General features: G+C 39.9%; 2 protein-coding genes and 1 long non-coding RNA gene across 5 annotated transcripts in view; 2 read left to right on the top strand and 1 right to left on the bottom strand.

Moving 5' to 3' along the window:
* The window catches only part of LOC138971029 (uncharacterized), a 417,720-nt gene that overhangs the window by 329,988 nt on the left and 74,500 nt on the right, over positions 1-13,232 (top strand). The gene's annotated exons all lie outside the window — the stretch shown is intronic.
* LOC138971020 (uncharacterized) overlaps positions 1-13,232 on the bottom strand; it is a 34,305-nt gene that overhangs the window by 9,787 nt on the left and 11,286 nt on the right. Inside the window, exons 1-2 of one of the 2 annotated variants that reach the window (XM_070343619.1) lie at positions 10,007-10,312; positions 206-318 (exon numbers count right to left, since the gene is read on the bottom strand). The exons of the other annotated variant lie outside the window; for it this stretch is intronic. Of the exons in view, the coding sequence (XP_070199720.1) occupies positions 206-288 (83 nt within the window). The 5' untranslated portion in view covers positions 289-318; positions 10,007-10,312. Of the gene's footprint in view, positions 1-205; positions 319-10,006; positions 10,313-13,232 lie in introns of those variants that run through there. 2 annotated transcript variants of the gene reach the window in all.
* On the top strand, positions 2,416-4,932 carry LOC138970320 (uncharacterized). The gene is made up of 3 exons (XR_011456886.1): positions 2,416-2,684; positions 3,532-3,637; positions 4,230-4,932. It is a non-coding gene; the product is annotated as an uncharacterized lncRNA (long non-coding RNA).

A 13,232-nucleotide genomic window follows, 5' to 3' on the forward strand; every position in this document is an offset into this window, starting at 1 on the left:
CCTGCTCTCTCTCTGTGTGTGTCTCTCTCTCTCTCTGTGTATCTCTCTCTCTCTTACCCCTGCTCTCTCTCTCTCTTTCTGTCTTTGTCTCTGTCTCTGTCTGTCTCTCTCTCTCTCTCTCTCTCTCTCTTTCTTACCCCTGCTCTCTCTCTCTCTCTAATTCAGTAGATTCGATAGGTCCAATACACTGGTACTTATAGCTTACCGTGGGTTGAAACAAGTCTCGGTCGCTATGCTAAGAATAAACAGGAACAGCACTGGACAGAACAAGCTTAACCGGTACCTCATTGTGGAAGCAAAACACAGAGGAATTGACAGCTGAAAAATAGAATTAAAATAAAGTTATAATCATATATCAGGCAACAAAATTGTAGGTAATAAGTGCAGACAAAACTCGCGATGCTCACCGGACATAATACTCATTGAACATCTGCTAGTAGGGAGGTGCCATAAGAGTCATATGCAAATATTTAAAACAGAGCAAAACATCGAGACGATTGTTTCATGCAAATAGATAACGTTGATGGCATGACTGACGTAATGTGATGTAGGAATTCTTCGGGGCTACGTCTGTCAATTAGAAACACCGCTTTTTGTTGTTGGCTGTCTATGCATCAAGCAAAAATTCAACAACAAACAAACAAAAACCTCCAACATAACAAAACAAAACAAACACACACAACATGTATGTGAAAGGATAAAACTGGAGCATTGTAATAGAATAGCAATATGGGAACACATTTCTTGGGACTTCAACCTTGCAGGTAATTGGACTAAAAGTAACAAGTGAACAGAAGTGAACCATTTCGGTCTTTGTGCAATCGTATGAAAGCAGCAAGGAGATTGTTGACAGACCGAATGCCAAACAACATTGACTTCCGACACAGGGGAGTATCTAGAGTGTGTGCCTTAAAGAAGAAATTATCATGTCTTCAAATTTCCAGGAACTAGAACAACACATGATTTACTCTGATATCATCTATATTATAATACGCGACCGTTTTGGGACCTTGCATCGCTATCTCCTCCCAAACCCGGCCGATTTGGGCCCCGATCTCTGGGGTATCTAGAAACATTTTGCGGCGGACACGATGCGCCCGGTTAGAATAGCCGATTCCGAAGCCAAATGGCTTTTTCCGGCATTCTGACGCGACATTTTCTAGCAGACGACTCGACCGGAAGGCCTCCCCATTGGCTGTTAAAGAACCGGGTGTCCCATTGGCTCAGACCATGTCAATACACATCTATGCTCAGACCGAATAAGCTTATCGGGACGCCACTACAAGCGGCATCGACAAGCTCGACAGGTAAGTCAGTCTCCTTCTTAAAGTGTTCCGAAACCATTCTGCCACAGTGTACTGTAACCAGAATTTATCTTTACTTTCGTTTTGTTCCTATTGTGCTACGATCCCCAAATTGTAACGTTCCGACCTCGCTTTCGAACGTGTCTGCCGAACCGGCACCGAGAGCTGGCAGCTCTGTCAAAACTTGGTAAACCCGTAAAATCACAACAAGTAAGCAATTTTATTCTTTATATATGAGGATAACAACTCAGTATGATTATATTCTAGGTTTTATATGACCATGACTATGATTTAGATTGGTTTTGATGCCTTTCATTTGCATTTAGAGTTCGTGACTCGAAGCCGTGCCACGTGTGGGGTTACGTCAGCAACTGACTGTGGGCAGTTTGACATCATTGTAGATCTCTTTTTCGTTGAGAATAGTTTATTTAATAGCAAAGACGCTCTAACAAGATTTTGCAGAAGAGTGGCTGCCTAAAACCTTTCAATTGTTGGAAATCGTACATATTTGTTCATTTCGTTTTTGGTGTACTCCTTCAAGGTGGTTTAGTGAGTGTGATTTTGATTACTTCCCTTGAGTTGGAAAAGTATTTTGTTTCACAAATGTTCTGAGTATGGTTTTTGTTTGTTCTTTCAGATTTTCACCATAGCGACTAAGTACCAATGAATTGATAGCAAATGCAGGTTCTACAAATGTCAGCATTTTTAATTTATTTGGGTGATTGCAAGTGCACGTTCTGCAAATTTGGAGACATAGCTCAGTTGGTAGCACGCTGGATCTGTATTCAGTCGGCCGCTGTCAGCGTGAGTTCGATCCCAGGTTCGGGGGAAATTTATTTCACAGAGTCAAGTTTGTGTGCAGACTCTCTTCGGTGCCAGAAACCCCCCTACCCCCCAACCCCCCCCCCCCACCCCGTGTACACTACATTGGGTGTGCACGTTTAAGATCCCACGATTGACAAAAGGGTCTTTCCTGGCAAAAATTGCTTAGGCACAGTTAATAATTGTCTACCTATACCCGTGTGACTTGGAATAATAGGCCGTGAAAGGTAAATATGCGCCGAAATGGCTGCAATCTACTGGCCGTATAAAATTTCATCTCACACGGCATCACTGCAGAGCGCCTAGAACTGTACCCACGGAATATGCGCGATATAAGCCTCATTGATTGATTGATTGAATTATGAGCTATGAATTTAACACGCTCAAGTTCAATTTTACCCATACACCTGTGTACAATCTATATATTCTTTTTCCTCATTTTCTTCACATAGGAAGACGTCATTCGCTTCCGCAGACAAGGCGACAGATCGGGGGATGTCCACTCTCTTCCGCTGCAGTTAGTGATCAGGCATCGACAACTTTGTGCACCCTTGACAGGTAAATCCCAATTAATTGACGAATGATTGTGCTCCAAACTTCAGCATTTTTCATTAATTTGGGTCATAGCAAATGCAGGTTCTAAAAATTTCAGCATTTTTAATTTATTTGGGTGATTGCAAGTGCACGTTCTGGGTTTAGTGAGTGTGATTTTGATTACTTCCCTTGAGTTGGGAAAGTATTTTGTTTCACAAATGTTCTGAGTATGGTTTTAGTTTGTTCTTTCAGATTTTCACCATAGCGACTAAGTACCAATGAATTGATAGCAAATGCAGGTTCTACAAATGTCAGCATTTTTAATTTATTTGGGTGATTGCAAGGGCACGTCCTGCAAATTTGGAGACATAGCTCAGTTGGTAGCGCGCTGGATTTGTATTCAGTCGGCCGCTGTCAGCGTGAGTTCGATCCCAGGTTCGGCGGAAATTTATTTCACGGAGTCAACTTTGTGTGCAGACTCTCTTCGGTGTCAGACACCCCCCCCCCCCCCCGTGTACACTACAATGGGCGTGCACGTTTAAGATCCCACGATTGACAAAAGGGTGTTTCCTGGCAAAAATTGCTTAGGCACAGTTAATAATTGTCTACCTATACCCGTGTGACTTGGAATAATAGGCCGTGAAAGGTAAATATGCGCCGAAATGGCTGCAATCTACTGGCCGTATAAAATTTCATTTCACACGGCATCACTGCAGAGCGCCTAGAACTGTCCCCACGGAATATGCGCGATATAAGCCTCATTGATTGATTGATTGAATTATGAGCTATGAATTTAACACGCTCAAGTTCAATTTTACCCATACACCTGTGTACAATCTATATATTCTTTTTCCTCATTTTCTTCACATAGGAAGACGCCATTCGCTTCCGCAGACAAGGCGACAGATCGGGGGATGTCCACTCTCTTCCGCTGCAGTTAGTGATCAGGCATCGACAACTTTGTGCACCCTTGACAGGTAAATCCCAATTAATTGACGAATGATTGTGCTCCAAACTACAGCATTTTTTCATTAATTTGGGTCATAGCAAATGCAGGTTCTAAAAATTTCAGCATTTTTCATTTATTTGGGTGATTGCATGTGCACGTTCTGGGTTTAGTGAGTGTGATTTTGATTACTTCCCTTGAGTTGGAAAAGTATTTTGTTTCACAAATGTTCTGAGTATGGTTTTAGTTTGTTCTTTCAGATTTTCACCATAGCGACTAAGTACCAATGAATTGATAGCAAATGCAGGTTCTACAAATGTCAGCATTTTTAATTTATTTGGGTCATTGCAAGTGCACGTCCTGCAAATTTGGAGACATAGCTCTGTTGGTAGAGCGCTGGATTTGTATTCAGTCGGCCGCTGTCAGCGTGAGTTCGATCCCAGGTTCGGCGGAAATTTATTTCACGGAGTCAACTTTGTGTGCAGACTTTCTTTTGTGTCAGACACCCCCCACCCCACCCCACCCCCCCCCCCCATGTACACTACATTGGGCGTGCACGTTTAAGATCCCACGATTGACAAAAGGGTCTTTCCTGGCAAAAATTGCTCATTTTCTTCACATAGGAAGACGCCATTCGCTTCCGCAGACAAGGCGACAGATCGGGGGATGTCCACTCTCTTCCGCTGCAGTTAGTGATCAGGTATCGACAACTTTGTCCACTCTTCATTGTGGGTGACGCGAACTGCGACAAGATTTCTTTCCCAATTCTATAATTGGTGTTACATATTGTTTTTACACATTTTAACTAGCATGCTTCTTAATTGAAGCGTGACAAAATCATTTTGTCACATTGACTGAATTCTCAGACTGTCCACATTGACTGAAATCTCATAAAAGGGCATCATTTAACGACAGAACCCACTGTATATTTACCAATGGGTTACTTTTTCATTCCTATTTGCTGATGTGTAACACCATGATCCACAACCCACACCCAATTTAGCTGCTACAGTGTGTGAACAAACTATTGATGTACTTTTTACAATGAGCGGTTTTGCTGCTAGCATTGGTCACCTCCCTGGGCCCAAGGGAGAGAAGCGTCTTACCTACCTGGCGCGAACGCTAGAGGACACGGGTTAAAAATTGCTTCTTTGCGATGTGTAAATCGGTACTTTTCTATTTAATTTCTGCAGCTTAGGTAACTGCGCCATGTGTAAAAGATGGGTAGCATATGATTCGGACATATCTCGACACCACACATTTAAAAAAACAATGAAGACTATGCGCAATTACCTAAGCTGCAGAATAAAATAGAAAAGTACCGATTTACACATCGCAAAGAAACGATTACCCCCCCACCCCCCCCCCCCCCCCCCCCCCGTGTCCTCTAGCGCTCGCGCCAGGGGAGGTAAGCAGGGCTAGCAGCAAAAGCGCTCATTACATGTGTTCTGCATCTGAAAATTGGTTGATGATGGTCTGGAAAGATAGCTTTTGTTGTCAAAGTCAGGGTACTTGCCTCACAGAGTGACTGGATGTGCAACTATGTTTGCATTCAGATCATTTCAAACCTAAGTTGGTGATGTGTAAATATTTGTTTTTATTCTCTTTGTACACACCTTTGCAACTTTAGTTCAGTGTGTTGTGTGTGGTTTTAGTTGTTACATATACATTGATATTTTGTTCATTTTGCACATGATTGCATTTTCTCAATCCCTTTGAGTTTGCTACTGTGTGTGTGTGTGTGTGTGTGTGTGTGTGTGTGTGTGTGTGTGTGTGTGTGTGTGTGTGTGTGTGTGTGAACAAACTGTACTTTTGCTGTACTTTTTGCAAGTACGGGTGTACTGATGTGCAACTATTGGAGTGTTCTTCATTGCGATCATTAGTGCTGTCTTTTTATCCAGCTCCCAATTGTAAGCATGACGATGTGCACACAGTTCATTTGCACATTTAGCGTTGTGTGAGAGTGTTTTTCTCTATACATATGCATGGTGATTTGTAAACATTTTGCTTCTATGTGCACAATGCATATGTAAACATGTTGTTGTTCGCAGAACCAACTTCACATTTTAACTACTTTTTATTCACATGTTTGCCAAAGTGTAAACATTTTGTTCCATTTAACGCTGGTTGTTTTTTTCCTATCTCAAGACAGCTCAAGACATGTATGGTGATGTGTAAAAATATTGTTCTATGGGCACATTTTTTTGCACATTTATGTACTTCACTTATGTCAATGTAGCCGCTAATTTAAGTGCAGTCGATCGTACAAACATTTCATTGTGGGTGATTCGAGCTGTCGGCGAACTGCGACAAGATTTCTTTCCCAATTATATAATTGGTGTTACATATTGTTTTTGTACATTTTAACTAGCATGCATCTTAATTGAAGCGTGACAAAATCATTTTGTCACACTGGCTGAATTCTCAGACTGTCCACATTGACTGAAATCTCATAAAAGGGCACACATGAACGCTGTTTTATCCTTTCCCAATTATATGAACATTTGATAGGCGTTTTATTGTTCACAGCACCAACTGTTACTTTTTCCTATTTGCTGATGTGTAAAACTGTTGCACACTGCACGGTGCACACTATTTTCTCCCAATAAATGTATGGCATTTTGTTTTGTATGATGCCATCAAACATTTAACACGTTGTTGTTGCTTATTCACAATTAATTCTGTAATTTATAAAGAAGAAAATCCCGTGCGTAGCACGGGTATCACTAGTGTAACTTATTTCGAATTAAGTCATATGAGCATTTTGCTTTTCTAGCCAATATATTTTTACGTAGACATCAGACCATTAAATTAAATCCCTTCACTGCGCAGGAAGCAGCCATACTGTTGATTTTTGGAATAATGTCCTTACTCAAAACAATGAATTTACTTGCACGAATAGGGCTATGCTTTATTTTATACTGTGTGATCTGTGAAATAGAAAAGGAAATTATTTGTGCAATCTCGTTAAAGGCACAGTTAGTAAGCCTCCCGTAAACCATCACAGATACGGTCAGGCTTTTATACACAGTGCAATCACCCTTTCATTTAAACACTCACCGATTGAGAACATCCTAGGTGCCCTCCTTAAAGAGCGAGCAATTTTCAAAGAATGTATTTTTGCGTTGTTTATCTTACCTTTGAGCCATCGTGAATCCGTGTGATCCAGTTTCCCTTTTTCACAATGTAGTCGTCAGTTAGTCATTTGAATGCGACTCGATGTGAGCTTATTTACAATAGCACGTTTTTATGCACAAAACAAACGGCTGTGGTTCACAAGAACTCTAGCGATGGCTTTTGACTGTTGAGAGGAACGGCGATATGCACTGATAAACCGTCGTCTGCTACGACCCTTGCGTGACCCTGCTTCCGGGCTTTTCTTTTTTCAAACTTTCACAACTTCGAATTGTACTGATCTTGTCTTGATGAAAAAAGAATTCTTTTATGATTAAAGAATGTTTGTGTAACAAGCTGTCAATTTATTATTTAGATTTTAAAAGTTAGGTCTTGCGCAAAAACGCACCACGGTCCAAAAACATTTTGATAATCATCGATTCACGGCTATCGCCAGTTTACATCGATAGAATGATGGGTCCAAAAAGTGTTCGAGACAATCTGCAAAATCAATTCTTAAAAGATTGCTTGCTCTTTACGTAGGGCACCTAGGATGTTCCCGTTTGGTGAGCGTTCAAATGGAAGGGTGTTTGTACTGTGTGTAAAAGCCTGACAGTATCTGTGATGGTTTACGGGAGGCTTACTGTCCGGGCGTGAATTCCGGTATTCATAACAGCCGTCCAGCACCAAAACGAGGCGCCATTGTTGTTAAGGACCAAGTCCACGAAAATAAATTCTTTGAAAATTTCTCACGCTCGACAGAAAGCAGCCAGGATGTTCCCGTTCGGTGAGCGTTCAAATGGAAGTATGCTTATACTCTATGTAGACGCTCGGGGAGCTCTGTGATGGTTTACGGGAGGCTTACTGTGCCTTTAATGTAACGGTATACTTTGCTTCCCTTGTAAGCAATATTTTGCACCACTACAGATCTGCCTGGGCTTTTACATTAAATGAGCGTTTCTTGCTACGTTGACACGTGTCAGACATCTACACCCTTTTACATTAAATGAGCGTTTCTTGCTGCTATGACACATGTCAGACATCTACACCCTGCCTACTTCATGTGCAGAGTGGGAACCTTTTTGTGAACAGGTTAAAAATAAGATCCGCAAGCAAAAAGGAGAATAGAATGTAACAGAAGCTCTTTGTTGTTTTTCGTAAAGCTTCTGCGCGTATCTGAAACTCTGCCAAATGCACTACACTAGGTCTCGCATTCTCAGGTAACGAAGTTCCTGGTTGCACAAATAAGAACACACCAACAGCCACGTTTCATTTCAAAGCGCTTTTGGAAAGCATATCATATACAAAATGTATAGTGCAATAGCTGAGTACTTGACACTGCCATCGTAAACACGGTATTGCATGTCGTCACCTTAAGTCACACAAACTGCAAAATGCATAAGAGGTTGAAATCTGACGGGGAAAGTTATTAACAGGTCGGATGATTTTCATATTGACATTTGGTTCACTGATTCCTTGTTTACGACACTTCAACTGCTCAAATAAGACATTTCTAAGACAAAATGCGTCAAATAAAGAAATATAGAGTGAAGAATTATTTTTGTATTGGCCCTACAACACTATGATATTGTTTGGTGCAAATTTCAATGATGTTAAGTCAGGCGTCAGTTATAAGATATTTCGATTCTCGTCAACACAGTTTGTTCGTTCATAATTATGTAGAATGAAGGTGGGCAGTAATTGGCCAAAATTAAACTTTAAACAAATAATGAGATTTGCTATGATCTGGCTGAGCGGCCAGTCGTGGGAGCTTAAACAAAATTATCTAATTCAAAGCAACTTTTATATAGTGCTGGAGAAGAAAAGTTGTTTTGGACGATTAGCACTATCTTCTGTTAAAATTTCCTGTTTCTAGACTTTGTGGTTTTACTGTACACGTAATTCTTCACAAAACAATAGAAAAACAGTCACACTTATACCCGAAAAGAGCCCGACGCTTAACGTCACATATTAATACATATTCGTGTGAACTCTAGTGCTTCTTAAAACTGTCACGCTCATTGGACAGAACCTGACCGAGGAAAGCAGTGAATCAAACCTTGACAGATGTGAGAAGTGTGCATTCACGTGCTGACAATAGAGGTCAGTAAGAGGTGTCACTGAAGCTTCTCTAAGGTTTGTAATTAACCTTGGTTTGGTCATAATACTCAAAATTTACCAGGATTGAACGACAATGACTAAAAATAACACTCAACCCTTTTAACAAAATAATACTAATCATCCTGAACAATGTTCTTCGTACACGCGCTATGTAAGTTGCTATGTAAACTTGGCCAAAATATTATTGCAACAATTTTCGCACGCTATGAAAAGCATTAAAACGCAATTCATTTTAGTTAAACTTTATATGCTCGAAAAGGTAATTATGTCAGCTGTACATATCATTTGTCCGATTGATGGTACTTTGTATAGGCATCCCGTGGCAGCCTGTCAAACAAGGTCACCCCTAAAATCGACCTGACAAAAACCATAGCCCCGTATTTTAAAATCTGCAAAAAAAATCAGAATATGCACAAACCAAACACTTGTGACAACCATTGGAAAGGTCATTTAATTTCCTGTTCAGAATATTTTGTTTAATGCACCTGATTTCTCTAGTCTTTATGTAGCCTTTTGTCAAAGGCGGTAGGTGTCAACCGTTTCCGAGGCCCAAAAAGGCACGTTTTGCGGCCATTTTTTAGGGGGTCTTCCACCCAAAGACCCATATCTGCTCAAGTTCTCAATGATTTGCTTTGGAAATTTCAGAAGTGATGATCAAGAGGCTGACCTAAATCGGTGTTTACTTTTGCGAATGTGTATAATAAGCGTGTTGTATTACGTAACTTTTCCGAAAGAACTAAACAAATATTCATATTAATTCAGGGTTTCAGGTTAAAAAATCGGGACTTTGCATGCTAAGCAAAAAATGAATGCGGCAATAGGTGCCAAAGTTTGAGGCAGATCCCAGTGCTGGTTTACAATTTATTTTGTTTCAAAGAATTTCTTTTCCTAAAGTCAACCAATGGCCCTCCAGCAGGAATATACCTAGCTACCTCGTTTTTCAAGCAATGTTTATTTATTAGTATTTGTTTTTCTTGTACCATGAGCAGCATATCATACCTTAATCACATACTTATTTTAAACTTAAAAAGATCTTAAACAGGACAGTTCATTATCTAAATCTTTGGTGGTGGGAGGGGGGGGGGGGGGGCGAATAAATAGCTGTACAACATTCCTATACGTATCATTCAACAACTTATTTAAAACTGTATGAACGTGTTCCTACCTCAAAGCGAGAAGAAGTACGCCAGCATATATCCACACAGCTGTATTGTGCCAAGGCTAGAGACTCAACTGACTTAACATGCACACGGTGTCGTACTTACCTGCATGTGTGCAGTTAACTTCCTCAATCGTTCGTATTGTTTGCACGTCTATTGTAGCGACATCACGATATTGCAAGGCGCGCGCAGGTCTTTTTACAAAGTATCGGAAAACAAGTGTGTTCTCAAAATGCAAACCGGACGAGTTAGTGTTATGTGTTTTGCACATTCTTTTGCTTCTGTCTTTTTATGAGGTACTTGAATGTGAGTGTTTGTGATGTCAGTCTGGAGTATTGTGTACGTGTGTGTGCGTGCATGTGTGTGTGTGTGTGTGTGTGTGTGTGTGTGTGTCAATGTATGTGTGTGTGTGTGTGTCTGTGTGTGTGTGTTCGTGTGTGTGTGTGTACGTGCGTGCGTGCATTCGTGCGTTCGTGCGTGTGTGTGTATGTGTGCGTATTTGTGTGTGGTGGGGTTTGGTGTTTGTGAAGGACACGACCTGATCAAAATAAACTTTGTAAAACCTTGCAAAGGAAACATCTTACTGCCTTTCACGCCTGGTGGCGTGTAGGGCAGCGACTTGCAAAGGAAAGCACGCCTTTTTTTCGTAACTGAATACAGAATACAGGACATGAAATTCAAGACGAAACAGCGAGGAAAATTGTTGTTTAAAAACGACGCTCACAGAAGCCAAAATCTGTGAATAGAAACGTCTCACAAGTTATCCTGCTCTTCCTATTTCGTACAAGCAAATTACACTTCGTTGCCTCTTTTGAAAACGATGTTTTGTGTCAAGAAAACCATTCACATTTTAGAGAGTAGGAGCTCACTATTTTATTACTAAAACTCTGTATTGGCTGTAAATGAATGTTTTCCCTGGAGGTGAATCGTAAAATCTTGAACAAAAGGATTATTTAAAGTTAGAATATAGCACTTGAATAGTACTTTAATGATAATTGTTTGTGATGATGGACATGTCCACATTTCTCGTTGTACAAACACTTGATGACGATAGTCACTGTCCTCGAATGCTTCGTGTGTGTCATGCTCCGGTCATTTTCTTGTTCTTTGTTGTTGTTGCTGTTGTTGTTGTTGTTGTTGTTGTTGTTCGTGGTGGTGGTGGTTGAGATTGTGCCTTCGTGTTTGCAAAAAGATGTAGCTGTTTTTCGAAATAATACTCCTGTTTAATTAATTAGTTTTGACAAGACCGGTACAACATACCACCGGGGTTGATGTTTTTACAACTCAGTTGGTGTGCTCATGTGACGTTCTACGTAGGCAAGAATGTTTAAATCTAGCTTCTTTTTAGTAGATATGAACAAATAGTAATAATTTCCAAACCATCTGCATCCTTGTGTGAATATTCAAACCAAACATACTCAAGCAGGTGTTTAAGCTCGTAAAAGAAATCTACTCTGCTGTCAGTTTCCAGTTGGACCTTTTTTCTTTGCCAAGACGGCAGGTCTTCTCTTCCAGTTGAACGGATATTCTGTAGTAGCCAAGTTCCCTATCGTTTGGGGAAACTCACAACCGACGGTACGTTTTAAGTACAACAAATATCTTGTGTTGGCCAAGTTCACTATCGTTTGGGGAAAATCACTACAGATGGTTTGGTTACTATTGGTCTCCTAAAGGAGTTTTGCAACGGGAATAGACGTCTAGGGTCTGGACTCGTTTGTTAGACTCGTTTGTCAGAGAAAAAGTCTAACATTAAGGCATTCCTCAAAGTCAGACAAGCGATTTAAAGGGATACGCGGCATTTGACCAAAAATATGACAGTGCTCTAATATTTTCTGGGCAAGATATAGACACCATCCACATTAATTTAGTGTAAAAAAAAGTAGGGACAACGTTTTAGTTTTTTTGCTATGAGGCCCTCTTTTCGGCAGTTTCTGAACATTTTGACCAAAACAGTGGTTATATGATATGCATGGTGTTCAGCAGTCATTAGTGAATGGGTACTTTTTTGTATTGTGGTAGGTAGAATATGCTTTTTAGTAACAAAATATGTCAATTGACACAAAAAATTAAAGTAAACTCAAACCGATAACGACATCCTGTGTTGAAATAATTACAAAAATCAGCGAATCTTGTTGTTCAAACAACCATAATGACAAAAGAAAATATGACAGCACTCTGATTTTCTTGCAGCAGGATATTTGATATCTTACCTTCAAAATAAACACAAGAAAACTGTAGGTCAACGTGCTTTTTTTCGAGTGGCAGCATCTTTTATACCCCTACCCCCTACTTTTTGGAATAAAAATCATAGGTATTATAAGGAATATGCGAGTGCTCTAATATTTTCTGGGCAAGATATAGACACTATTCACATTCATTTAATGTAAAAAAAAGAATAGGGTTACCATTTTAGTTTGTTTTTTTTGTTGCTTTCAGGCCCTTATTTTAGCAATTTTGTGCGAATTTTGGGCAAAACGGTGGTTACATGAAAAATGCATGGTGTTCAGCAGTCTTTAGGGAATGAGTATTTCTTTTTTGATTGTGGTACAGAGAATGCTTTTACTACTGTAAAACTTTTAGTAATCAGATGTGTCAATAAAAATAAAAATCAAAGGTAGACTCAGATGCCGCGTAATTAACCCTTTAAAATAGGCGGATTTTTGCTTAATGCCTCTTGCAACGTGCAAAGTTTACTCTGTGACTGTGAAAATGTCTTGTTTTGCTCGTGTTTGTCTCTATCCAAATTGTGTTACATGTCGTGTGATATGTTTTCTTACATAGACAGTCCCCAATAGGCAGTTAACCTCCTCACAGGTAGGTAACTTTCTCCGTATTAGAATCTAGAACACACACACACACACACACACACACACACACACACACACACACACACACACACACACACACACACACACAAACACACACACACACACACGCACACACACGCACGCACACACACGCGCGCACACAGAGTTGTAAACGAATGAACTATTACTAGCTGTGATTATTTCTTGTCAAGTCCTCCATAATATACACTTATTGGCTCATTCGTTTTGTTCTTACAAATAATTCTACAAGAATTCGAATAAGTCGCAATATATATTTATATAATAAAGAATGTTTGTGTGCAAAACATAAATAATATTATTTTCAAAACAATTCTGTGAACATTTACAATGCTTACAATGTTTATAAAATAGTTTTACGAAAATTCACAATATTTACATGTTA

This window comes from Littorina saxatilis, linkage group LG7, assembly GCF_037325665.1.
Source record: "Littorina saxatilis isolate snail1 linkage group LG7, US_GU_Lsax_2.0, whole genome shotgun sequence".
Lineage (NCBI taxonomy): Eukaryota > Metazoa > Mollusca > Gastropoda > Littorinimorpha > Littorinidae > Littorina > Littorina saxatilis.